This window comes from Erpetoichthys calabaricus, chromosome 12, assembly GCF_900747795.2.
Source record: "Erpetoichthys calabaricus chromosome 12, fErpCal1.3, whole genome shotgun sequence".
NCBI lineage: Eukaryota > Metazoa > Chordata > Cladistia > Polypteriformes > Polypteridae > Erpetoichthys > Erpetoichthys calabaricus.
The window spans coordinates 91,594,771-91,608,819 of record NC_041405.2 but is presented as its reverse complement, the minus strand read 5'-3'; the positions used below and the strand labels follow the sequence as shown (position 1 = coordinate 91,608,819).

General features: G+C 36.1%; 1 protein-coding gene across 1 annotated transcript in view; it reads right to left on the bottom strand.

Annotated features, from left to right (window-relative positions):
• Positions 1–547: 547 nt before the first annotated feature.
• The window catches only part of vimr2 (vimentin-related 2), an 82,803-nt gene continuing 69,301 nt past the window's right edge, over positions 548–14,049 (bottom strand). Inside the window, exons 9-10 of the mRNA XM_028815883.2 lie at positions 11,443–11,567; positions 548–2,027 (exon numbers count right to left, since the gene is read on the bottom strand). Of these exons, the coding sequence (XP_028671716.2) occupies positions 1,985–2,027; positions 11,443–11,567 (168 nt within the window). The 3' untranslated portion in view covers positions 548–1,984. The remainder of the gene's footprint in view (positions 2,028–11,442; positions 11,568–14,049) is intronic.

The window sequence follows — 14,049 nt, the reverse complement described above, 5'->3', positions numbered from 1 at the left end:
TTATCTGAGTTTCTGTAGTCTTTCTGTAAGCTTAAACCAATCTGGCCATTCTCCTCTGACCTCTGTCATCAATAAGGCTTTTCAATATGCAGATCTGACACTTACTGGATGTTTTTGTTTTTCACACCATTGTGAGTAAACTATTGTGTGTCAGAATCCAATGAGATCAGCAGTTACAGAACTACTCAAACCAGCCTCTCTGGCACCATCTATCATACCATGGTCAAAATCACTAAGGTCATATATTTTCCCCATTCTGGTGTTTGGTGTGAACATTAACTGAAGCTCCTGACCAGCATCTGAATGATTTCATCCTTTGCGCTGCTACCATATGATTGGCTGATTAGATAATTGCATATGCAGGTGTAAAGGTGTTCCTAAAGATTTGTTCAGTGAGTGTATTTGAATCCCAGAGTGCAGGTTCAGTTAATGAGTTACCATTTACTGTGTCAGGTAAATAAAAAAAAATGTTATGCATTGAGATAAAGTTCTCCTCCAATAAAAAAATGATTGATAAATACTAAAAAAGAAATGTACTATGCAAGAAATATTTATTCTGTTTTAACTGGAGACAGTTATAGTCTACAGCAGTGTTAATATATTTCAAATGGACTTCTTAAGTTTTCAAAGTTCTATATTTGCTCAGAGCTCATTAGCAGTTTAAGTACATCAGCTCCAATGGACATGCATGTGAGAAAACATTGTACTGTATCACAGGAAACAGTGTCACAACTTACAGATGCATAGTGTGGAGGACTGCATCAATCCATCATAGCAAAAATGAAAATAAAAATAACAGTGAACAAAGTATAATAAAGAACAGTATGTACCACATTACAAATGACAAAACACAAAGTGAACAAGAAGATCACCTAGGGAAAATAGATAAGTGCAGTCTAACTTTGACATGATGAATTCAATTTAAATCAACAATATACAGTAAAAGTTAAATAAAATACTGTGCATGGGAAAGAAATATTCTGGCTTTGGACAGAGAAGAAAATAATGAGCACGAAAATATTGAATGGGAATACAGGAGATTGAAATAACAGACTGAAAAAGTTTAAAGTAACAGACCAGGAGGAGAGGGAACTACTAGGCCACAAGCAGGAGAATGAAATAAGAGGGCAGTTAATAAGAGGACTGGATAGTGACATGAAATACAAATGCACAATAATGCATAATATTATGAAACGATGATGGAGAGTGAAACATTGGGTGTGGGGATCCAGCCATGTCCAGGATTGGTTCCTGCCTTGTTGCCAATGCTGCTAGGGTAGACACTGAACCCCCCTTGACAATGAATACAATTAAGAAGGTCTGAGAATGTCAGTAACACCAAGCCACTTCATCAATCCAGCAGGGCTACCTAGAGATATCAGAGTTCCTCCATAAATATGGAGTAATGTGTAGTCCATCACTGTGGCAATCTTTTACAGTGATCATGACATTTTAAAGATGAGACTTATCCCTCACTCTTCATACCTGTACATTCAGTGATTGGATTTGTGACCACCTACTAAATCTGGTGCCCACCAAGCAAGAGTAAATTTCAGCAGAAAATATCATGTCCTATATTGCATGGCTGGATCACTCTTCCCCATGGTATGTTAAGCCTTATCATGTCCAAAAGACATTAAAAAGCTGAGATTCCTTTATAGGAACAGGAAGAGAACAGCACAGCTTAATAGAAGAAGCATGTCAGTTCACTGTGAAGTAACAGGGAAGTGAAGTAATGATGGCAGGGCTACATGTAGATGTGTGAACTTAAAGGTTGATTTCAGAGGAGTTTAGTAAAATGATGGGTGCAAAACAATTCATTAAACAGCTATGTAGAGATCTGAAACAGAAAATTACAACACTGTTCACATAATACAGACACATAGTTGACTGCCTTACACTTTAAGCACAAAAGAAATCAAACACTAGCTTCTTACACAACTTCAAAGCACTCATGTTTCTGTTACAAAATCTTTTAAAATCATTACATATAACAAAGCCATTCCTCCTCTTGACTGACCAAACCCCTGTAGAAAGAAAAAGAAAGAAAAAAAAAATAGCATGAATGAGTTTGATTTGTTCAAAACCAAGACCTTGTTAAGCTAAGCTGGACAGGGTGCTGAAATCAGCTGCAGTGCGATTAACAAAAGGCCAGGGCCAGTTGATGACAGCTAGTCATTACCATTAAACCTTACTCAACACATTCAAGGATTTTTTTAAGGTATGCCTTAAAAAAAAAATCTCACAATTCTGCCTTATATGATTATTTTCTTTTTAGTCACTTGAGAGCGCACACCACAAGTCAGCAACAATGCTTTTCTTAACATTGTCATTACCGTTTAACCATGATAGCCTATTGGACCAGACAGGAGGAATGTGTAACATAAAGAAGTGATAGTTTAGCCTTGAACTCCCAGTGCACACCCCTCACATATCTAGCCACCTAGGGGACTGTCGTTTTTACATTTCCACTACAGAAGCAGGTATAATGGTTGCTTTGCAGCAAATAAAGGACACAGAAAAACAAAAAAGCCCAAGTTGTACTCGATCCTGATGCTGGCTTTGATGTTTAATCTATTTCTTGGATGTGAAGCCATATACTTCATGTACAGCCTCTTAATCCTTATAACACCTGAAATCCAAACATCATTTAGTTACCTTCAATATGCTGGTCTCAGGAAAAACAGGTTAGAAGCTGTAACAACAAATCTTGAGGAGAACTCAATAGAAAGTATGTACTGTAGATAAACATAATATTAAGGAATTTTTCTCTTAAAATAAACCATTATAAAAATTATAAAAAGTAAAAAGTCATGCAAAATTACACCTTTTGCTGGCTAACTAAAAAGATTACAATATGCAACTTAGGCTTCTTTTTCAGGCAGCCTGAAAATTAAACAAATTAAACTAATTTGCATATATTTGGCAGTATGGGATGAAAAACCCATGCAAATAAACGGAGAACATGCAGTCTCTAATGTGACAATGACAGAATTTGGGATTCAACCCAGGACATGAGTTCCATGAAGTTACAGCACCATCACTGTATCAGAGAGTAAAGACACAAAGAAGGAAAGACCTACAAAGAAACATTATATGTCTGTGTGTCACTTCCAATCAAACAGAAAGTGAAAAAATACAAATAAAAAGCGTATGTTCAGCACCTTAAGAAACACAACTGGACAAGAACCTGTTGCTAAATGCATAATGGTAAAAGAAACAGAACTATTTTATTATAAGTTGCCTGCAGCCAGCCAAAACATCAAAAGGAACAGCGAAAGCTATGAGCTCCAGTGAATGACTAAGGAGTTCTACACTTTGGAGAAGAAGGCACTGCTTCAAGATGCAGGATGCTTCTCATACTTTCTAGTCAACTCCCTCTGGATCTTAACTGGCAACATCATCTCCATAAAGCAAGTTGCTGAGCCAACAGATGGCACATAGATTAAGACTTTACGGCATCTCCTTTACCCCTGCTCCTTAGCACAGGCCTAAGCCTAGGTCATCCTCACCTCCTCAGAATGACCTGATGTGTAGCTTTCAGCTCTCCTACCTTGTCAGAACATCACTGAGGGAGATGCCATTGTCTGAAACTTAAACTTTTCATTTTCAGTGCCCTTTCATTTGTGTTCTACTTTCCTGGTGTTCACAGTTTAGAAATTGCAAAGAAAACTTCAAGAAAAACTGGGACTGTACAGTAGTAATGCAAGCATGGTTTTGGTTAATTGGACAACTGAGAGCTCTTCTGGGATTGACTTTTTGTTTTGACAGGATGGCCTGAACCTAACACTAAGCAAGGTTCCAGGATTTTCTCAGACAGAATAAGCAAGGTAATAACATATTCATGACTACAGGGTGAGCCAAAAGGAAGTACCACATTTCAAACGTTTATTTGACAAAAAAAAAATTCATTATGACACAAAAAAGTGTAAACAAAATAGATTTTTTTCATTGTGCTTTAAAAATGATGTCTTCAAGGTGGTGGCCAACATTAGAAATACACTCTTCGAGACTATTTCTGAACGCTCGCATGACTCATTCGGCCATTTCAAGGGGAATAGTGGCGATTTTGTGGCAAATACCTCCCCCCTCCTCAAAAAAGTAAGGGCCTACAATGCCAAATTCTGCAACTGTGCACCAAACTGTAACACACTCAACTGTGCAGGGGTATCTGATGAAGGTTACGAGGGTTGGTTTCAGCCCAATAGTAAAGATTTAGCTTATTTATGCAACCATTCAAATGGAAATGTGCCTCGCCGCTGCACATGACGATGGCAACTCGATGAACAAGCACTCAATGAGTTCCTGCCTACCTTCATTTTGTATGGATGGAAATTAAGGTCCTCATACAAAATCCTCCTCAAAGAACTGTTGGAAGTACCTAAGGAAGAAGCATGTTTGCATGCTGAACATCTAGGAGACTGCAAAATTGATGCCCTTACAGCTTGGATGTTTTCAGGCATTTTTACAGTCCAAGGACGGCCTGGAGATTTCTGTTCAATGATGTACATGTCTGTCTAAATTTTGACACCCACTGAAGAATTTTTTTCCAATTTGGGATGTCACCATTAGGAGGAGTGGTGAAGTGCATTCAGAAGGTGTGTTACATAGTGATGATGGATTTGTTATTTTTGAAGAACGCTTCAACAGCGAAAGCATGGTGTGCACCGGACTAAGGCATGTTGTCGACTGAAAACTACAAGGGATCGCTTATCAAAGGACCCCACACCAACCCACTCGGCTGCCTCTACCTTGCGCAATGAAATGTGGTACTTCATTTTGGCTCACCCTATACTTAACCATAGCCACCAACACATATTACAATATAAAGCAACTAATGCAGCAAATAATAACTTAATAATTTAATAACTAATTACAGACTAAGGTATAAATGTAAACAACTTAAATGGTTATCTCTGGTAGTCAGATTCAGATTCAGAACATCCATGTCATTGAAAGACAGTTAAAATGGCTTTACTTAATATTAGAGCTTTAACTAGTAAGACGCTTTATATAAATAATTTTTATTACTGATTGGAAAACAGATCTCTTAATTGTGAGGGAAACATGGCCTAGCATTGATGGAGCTGCTGTGCTAATTCAAACAGCCCCTTCACAATTTAATTTTATTCATTCTGTTCTTCAAGGGAAAAAGGTGACAGCTTGGAGAATTCAATTCAATTAGCTTGAGAAAACAATGATATAAACTTTGCCATCTAGCTGTTATTATTGAAGAAGTAACACCTGTTCTTATGTTAACCAAAATATAATACCTCTTTTGTCAAGGCATTTTCAGATTTACAAGTTCATTTCAATTTTCATATAGAAAATCAATGTGACCCCAAAGCAAGTGAGTTCATGAATCTTTTGATGTTTCCCAATTGATACACACATGTGAACATGTGTTAAACTTATTAATGTCCAAAAGAATTAACACTGATGTGATCTAAGACATCTTCATTCTGATCACTTCTACATTTCCTTTGAAACTAGAACTAAAAGGAGCATATTGTTAAGAGACAGCGTTTTGAAGCAATTGCTGCTTCCACTTTATCTAGTATTATTTATAGTCAGCTGGAAGTATGCTCTTATTTTAATACAGCCAGAATTATTTACAGTGAGGTAGACAATTTTCATGCTTGGTTGAAGGCCACAGCTGATACAGTAGCACCAGAAAAACTTGTCAAAAAATCAATAAGTATTACAGTTCTTTGGAAAACCCAAGCAGTTTGTAAACTAAAAAGAGATTGTCGTACGGTGGAGTAGAAAGTGAGAAAAACTACATTAAAAGTCTGAGAGACGGTGATATTTCTTTAAAATTTCAATAGTCTTGGTAGGCAGTCCAAAAAAGCTATTCTCAACTACTGACCAGCTGTTGAACCCAGCACCACCTATGGAGTGGATAAACAAAGCGTTCATGATGAGGTGCTGAACCTTTTGCAGTATTTTTCACAAAAAAAAAAAATAATATCAAATCTAATATAAAATTGACCTCTATTTTAGGCAGGCAGTATGAAGTAGTATTTAAGGCTTTAGACTTTAAACTCTGAGGTTGTGGGTTCAAATCCTGCTACTGACACTGTGTGACCATGAGCAAGTCACTTGAACTGTCTCTACTCCAACTGGAAAACCAAAAGTAATGTAGCCAATTACCATATATCATAAATGTTGTAAGTCACCTTGGATAAAAGCGTCAGCCAAATAAGTCATTTTAAATTCCATAACCAAAGCAAGCTGAACCTCTCCCTATTCAACACAACAAAACAGAATTCCTTTAGATCAATAAGTGTACTTGAACTTCGTAGATTAATCTCTCACTTCAAACTGTCCACTTGCTTCCTCAAAGTTTTTCCAAGGAAGTCTCCAACTGTTTACTTGACAGAGTGCTTGATATAGTCAACTGTTCAGTATGCTCTGGCATCTTACCAAATTCTTTAACATCTGAGGCAGTAAAAAGATCCGCTGAAAAAAAATAACCTTTAATACTCTGTTTTGAACATATCTTTAACTTCTCTCTATTATACGATTTTTTAATGTAAAATTGTACAGAAAATGTTAATTCAAAGACAGACAATTTTTTCTATAGATACCAGTCAGGTTTTGTATCCAATCATAGCACAAAAATGTGACATCTTTATCTTTGCTAAAGTAAACAAACAAAAAGAAAAGAGGCTCCTACTATGAAAAAACTGAAAAACAAAAAGAAGCATATTAAAAACAGAATTTAAAAAAGCACATTGAGTGGGCTGATTAGTAGCCTTTCTGAAAATACAAAGCAAATCAGTTTATATTTGTATAGTGCACTTCACTGTGTGCAGGTTCAGAGCACTGTAACAAGTTTACAGGTAAAATGTAATTGCAAACTTTACAAATTATTAAAGGATAATTTCAGTATTTTTCAAGTAGAAGATATTTCTTCACAAACATACTATATAAGCATTTGCCCTATAAAACTGTGTTCCAAAGTTAATCACTTTCTATAAATTTAAAAACATATCTTTCCAGTACTGGTGCTTTACATTGCAGTTTATGGGGCATGTAAGAAAACTTTTAAACATGCCAAATACATCCATTTTTCAAGCCAAGACAGTTGACGAGTATTGATCTGTGTCTTGTGATTACATATGTATCGTAAAATAGTTTATACATGTCATTTTTTAACAAAAAACCCCACAAATATCATGAGAGTCATTCTATTTTAAAGACGACTAGGGGGCTTTGCCCCCTGCTCACTTCGCTCACCAATCCCCGGGCCTTCACTACATGCTACTCTCTTTGCGGTTTTGCCACTTGCATATGGGGATGTGGATGTACAATTTAAACAAATTTTTATTTTCATGGGAATTGTTACATATGCGCATTAGAACTAACTATTTTACATTACATTGAGTAATTAACCATATTAAAAAATAGTAAAACATAATAATTTGAAAGTAAATTATGTTTCATGTTGCATTAGAGTTATTCATTGAGTAGTACAATTTTGTTCTATTTGGCTTTGAAATTAACACGCAAATACTTTTTAAACTTACAGTTTTACTGTAAAGCTTCAGTAAAAACAATTTTTTAAATTAAATTTTCATCAATATCGCATTGAATTTTGATTCTGTGTTTGGACTTTCATTGTGACAATGCAACATATAACTGTCCGTGATTGAATTTTGTTTCTTTCTCTCTATTAAATAAAACGTCTTTTTCAAATGCTTGGCTCTGAGATTTGTTAACTGTCTTTGCAAAAGCTATTCTGTTAACATTTTAATACGCATGGCATATCAAGATCTCCTTTGTTGTCTAATGTTATCCACGGAAGATTTACTACATTACCTTTCTTGGATACATCCTTCTTTCTACAGTAATTCGTGTGGTGGAAGACCAGACGATGTTAACGGTTGTAGATATTCTTCAGGATATTGTAAGTTCATGTTTTCATGTTCCGCACGTTCACCACCAACTGTTTCAGCATATTCTATTGATATGCATTTAACCAATTTGCCGTATAAATGATCGACATATTTGGCGTTGATTCATTTGACATCATCATTTCTCTGTGTTAGGATAGCCCGTGTACTCATTTTTTCTGTTTATAACCCTTCGTGATTAAATTCTTTAATAAGATTTGGACATAATATGTCTTCTTTAATTGGAAACTTAAAGTAAGGAAAATGTTAGAATTTATAACAGCTGAGAGAGCAGGAACTGTGTCTGACAAAAGCATTCACACGAATGAGAGGTGCAAGTACCGTATGTGCGGTTGACTATGGTTGAGAGAAGGGTGTGACTCGAAAAAAATCTCATGGCCAAAGTCTCGTGGGACTTAAAAAAAAAAATCTCTTCAAAAAAGTCTTGTCTCATTGCAGGATTTTTTTCATATAATAGAGACACCTGCCTTGCGCAATAGCCAGCACTTCGTCTTCCTGCACAACAGTCATTGTCCCCTGGGAGGGTGGTTTCCTACCAACAGACCAAATCTCAGTAAACTTTTCATGCCACATGGTTGGTTTTGTTTTAATTCACTTCCTATTACGTTTAAATTCTCACAAGCGAATACAAAAGTATCCTTACCATGAGAAAAATAGTACCAGGAATATGCGATAAAATGAGTATTTCCAGATCCCTTTTGTTGTCACAACCGTGTATCCGAACACTTTTTCCTCTATGGCCCATGCCCTCCATTTTAAAGTGCCAGGAAGGGCAAGATATTTTTTTACATTTATAGAAAGCACTTAACTTTAGAATACACTTTTATGGCAAATGAATATATACCATGAAAATACCAAATATATCCTTTAACTACATAATGTATAGACTTAAAGATACAGATTTGTTTAAATGCACAGTTAAACAAAGCAGTTCCAAACTGACTAATGTAAATGAAACCTAACAATATTTGTCCATTAACATTATCATTAAACTATGGCCAGCTGACAATGGAGAAGAGGAAAACAAAAACTCTAGTCAGGTGTTTCTAATAGTTGCAAATGTTGCATTAGCTATCAAGATCAATGTGGTTAATAATAATAATAATAATAATAATAATAATAAATGAGTACATGTCAAAGTGGATGCCTTAGTGAGGCTACATAATGAACAGTTATAATCTCCTCCAATACTTCACACATTGTAAAACATTTTAACTCTACACAATTTTACGCAGAAAATGTAAATTGGCTATAAATGTTATACAAGACCACCCTGCCAACAACAGCAATGATCAAAGAAGCAATAAAGCCCATTGAAGTGCAGCAAATCCTGTATATTCAAAAGGTATCCCTTCTATGAGACCAGAAAAAGGAGAACAGAAAGCAGCTGTTTTAAGTGGAGTCTGTAACATTTCCTGGACATACTAACTGAACATCAAGAAAGTAACGTGTTTGTTCTAGACTGAAATCAATATCTGGGTCAATATAAAAGTGCAAGTCATGCACCACTCGCTCATTTAATTTGTTTTTACCTAGTATAATTCTAAGATGTGCTGATGAGGAGTACTAAAACCTAGGAAAAATAGATGCTGTCCACCAATCCTATCTTGCAAAAACAAAACAGAACAAATCTCACAGAGTTGTGTGCTATACCTGAGTGAACACATTTAGCTGAAACTCTTTTAAGAAAATAAATACCTACTTCAAAAAAGCCTAGTAGTAGCTCACACTTCTGGCCTAAATTCAGGTTCTCTGGACCCACTGCAGTTTAATTATAAAATTAAGAGGTTCACAAAAGAGGTCATGATTATGGACATACAAATTGCCCTTGAAAATCAGACTTAGCACATATGCTTTCAGCACAAATGTTCTGTCCAAAGTGATCTTAAAAGGTAAAGCTATGGATCTGTTTAACTAGTTAATCTTTATACGGGACATTATCACCAAAACCAAGGTACAGCTGAAAAGAACCAGCAGCAAAAATCATCTCAAAATGATTTTAAACACCAGAGGTCATTAAAGCTAGTGCCTCAGTCCCAGACTATTAATATTTTACCCATGACTGTACTACCAAATGCAACAACTTTCACTACATCACATTTACGGATGACATAACACTGATGGGGCTAATTAGCAGGAATGATGAAACTGCAAACAGAAATAAGATGATGGTTCTGATGAAACTGAATAGCAATAACAACTTAAACTTTCATAAATAAACAATTTAGAGCACTCCTCAGCACAATGACAGAGTTACAGTATATCTTGGTTTACATCAACAGTGAAAAATATCATCTGCCAAAGACTTCCAGATTAAAGGTTGATGGGATGGTGTATGAAAAAATAGACTCTCCTAATAAAGGATTCAACTACATATGCTACTGCCTCTTCTCAGCTTTAAAACATAGCAGATGGTAGGATAGCATTAAAGTCCAGACCAGCAGTGCTGTAACAGCTTTCCTCTCGAAGCAATCCATATTGTGAGGCAACGTAGTCAATTGACTGCTAAATGCTAATTTCACTAAATGAAATAGTGCACATTTTGGTACATTGCCATTTGTTGACTTTTTTTTTTACTGTGATTTTGCAATTTTATTTTTTGTACAACTGAGAACTAACACTTGCACACAAGCATGCTACAAAGTGTCTCAGAGTCTCAAACTGGTAAACTGATGCATAAGTTCAAGTTGTTCAGTCATTATTTTGTATATTGCAGAAAATATAAAAAGGGACAGTAGATATTTGAATATATACTTTAAGAAAATTAAATACTGCAAGAATGCTCCTAATAAGGGGAAAATTCAGTAATTCATACAGACAAGGCTGATCAATGGATTAGCACTGCAGTTATAGTGCTGTGGGTGTTTTACTGAACAGTGGTGGTGAAACAGGAGCTTGAAAAAAAATAGTCAAGATATGTTAGCATCATGCATTATGGGTAGTTTGGGCACATAGCAAAGATTCGCCTGGATTGTGTCAATTGGGAGGCGTTTATCAAGCACAGCTAACTAAGCAGCGATTTAAGAACACAATGGAGAGATTCTCTATCCCCCTTCATTTGGCCAGGAAGAATCTGAGAACTCCTTAGAAGGTAATTAAATGTGTCACTATGCTGAGGGAGGTCTGGCCCAATCATTGCTGCCACAACCCTTATTGCAGAAAGCAGATGAAAAATAACATGTACACTAAGAAAATCAAAATGTGAATTTGCCAAAAGCAGAATACACTGTCTAGGGCAGAGGACTGAAACCTGTTGCTAGGCACTGATTGTTTCCAAGGCAACCATCTTCTTTCATTTGTAACTCTTTAAACTTTAAGTATGAGGCAGATGCATCAATTTCACCTCTTGCTGGACAGTGTTACATGAAAAACAATAATAATCAAAAAAAATAAAATAAAAAATTATTTTTACCCACACAAGGCAGAAAATCATCACACCCTGTAAGTACAGTAGCATTGGTCACTGTTGTGCAAACACATTTCAAAAAAGGTTAAACAAAATAGTTATGCCCAGTTACTGTACCTGTAGGCAGCAATCTCCATGTCCAAAGCCATCTTCTCATTCAGCAGTTGCCCATTGTCCTCCAGTTGCCCTCTTATCTCTTGTTGGAGAACAATCTTACTCTCCTTCAGATCAGAAATATTGCCCTAAAGAATGATAAAAATGGTTCAATAAAGAGTGCTTAAAATAGACATATGTATTGAAAGAAAAAGGAGGAAACAAAAAAAGAAGTAAAACACAGCATAACTCTAGAGCAGTAGTACAAGAAAACAATCACAATTATTTACCGTTCGGAGTACAGCAATCTGTTTGTGAAACTGTTCATCCTGGTCGATGGGAGCTAAAGATCATCTTCACAGTAATGAGTGTAAGGATACTAACCCTCAAGAAGATTCAAGGTGGCAAGTTAAACTATAGACATTTATATAGTGACAGTTATGAAAAATACACCACACAAACAGAGAGAGAAGACAAACGCCCAGCTAAAAGTCCAAGCTCTGAGGCAGCAATGCTAGAAACTGCATCACCATACAGCCTGTCATAAGACATTATCTTAAAGACACACCATTTACCTGATGGAGCTGCTTATGGCAGGTTCAAACTTTCTTTTTTAGTGGTTGCAATGCAGCTACAAGTCTTTGTATTTCCCAGTATTGTGTCAGCCAGAACCTTTAACATACTCGCGACTATTTATTACAAAACAACTAATTTATTTAATTGCATAATGTTATATCTCTAACTCAAAGATAATAAAATAATACAACACTATTCAGCAACAAGAACAGGGAACATATTTCAAAACCTGAGACACTGGCCATAACTGGTGTAGAATGAAAGTTATTATTGAGACACCAGGGGCCTCATGTATAAACGGTGCTTACGCACAAAAATGTTGCGCAAGAACATTTCCACGTTCAAATCGTGATGTATAAAACCTAAACTTGTCTTAAAGCCACACACATTTCCACGATAGCTCATACCCTGTTATACGCAAGTTCTGCGCTTGGTTTTGCAGACTGTCGGCACCCAGCGTCAAAGCAGTGCTATTGTTCCTGTGTGGTTACCCTTTCTTTTTTAGATCCACATCCCTGACGCGGCTTTATAAATACACTGAAATTAACCGTATATTGTTTATTAGTTTAATGCATCGGATTGTAATTAACTTGTAACAATATAATTATCCACAGAATGGTCAAACTATTCCAAATACCATAATTGCTTTAGCATTGTTACTCTCACTGCACCTTCTTCTTCTTTCAGCTGCTCCTGTTAGGTGTTGCCATATCGGATCATCTTTTTCCATATTACTCTTACTGCACCACTTGGAGTATTTATATCACTGTATCTGAGTGTGAATCACAGCTGTACAGCAACTGATCGGAAAGAGAATTATCGGTATACAGCATCAAGCACACGCTGCCTCAGCCATGCTGACTGTTGAACTGCTCTCATATGGCAAATGCTTCAGAGCCTTTCCTGTACTGACCTCACAGTTCAGAAACAGTTTCATCCCAAGAACTATAAACATACTCAATCAGTCCATCAAGTGCTCCTTGTAGAACTGTTTGTACTTATAAGTACAATTACCTCACAACCTGAGCCACTTTATAAAGTGCGTATTTACATATGATGACGATATCATTTTTAAGATGAAATGCAGCAAAATATGTTTATTATACAGATAAAACTTTAACTTCATTTAAATAATCTATATTGATAATAATTAAACATGTGAGAACACGGTGCCGCTGGCGCTCCTTTCACGGATTGTTCCTGCCTCGCACTGTATTCTTGCTGGTGCTGACGTGACACTGGAAGGATAGATGGATATAATAATTAAACACGTACTACGAAGATATTTCAATGTTCCTTAAAAGTTTTGAAGAATCGGCGTTCTAAGCTTACAGGTGGCTTAACGTTTATTACAGAGCTGATTGTGTGGCGATTGGGTATTTGGAGAAAGAAAAGTAAGGACAGAAATTGGAGGCTAGTACGTTTGAAAGAGACAGTACTGCTACAATAAAGTATTTCATCGAAGGTCGCGCATGGCGCAGCAAGCATCTTGCGTGAGACATGAACAATCACTGCACCACTGTGTTCCCATGTTTAATAACATGCTTTAACTCCTATCATCATGAAAATGATATCATGTATACATCTCAGTATTTTAATTATTCAGAGAGCTGTAATATCACAAATGTAATAGATTCTGTGTCCTGTCGAAGGAAGAGAAAGCCCGGAAGAACGTAGTGATTCACACACATACAGCACATAGAAGATCAAATACAAAACAAAGCATTTAACATGCTACTTTAATTATGATAGGATTGAGAAACTAGTGAATTAAATGATTTTAAGATGAAGTTTATGATATTCTACTTTAATGACAAAATAAACTACGTGATTAAAGTGGAAATTTAGAGATTAAAGTTGATATTTCGTGCTTTTTTTCCCCACTGTGTGTCTTTTTTTTTTTTTCTCTGTACCCTAATAAGCTTTCATATGACACTCAGACGGTGGGCTACGACTCGCCTTTTCACGGCGACTTTAATATGTGACAAATTCTTTTTTATTTCGGGCACTGTGCGACTTTGTGAACTTGAGCTTTCGAGTTTCTCTGACACACTA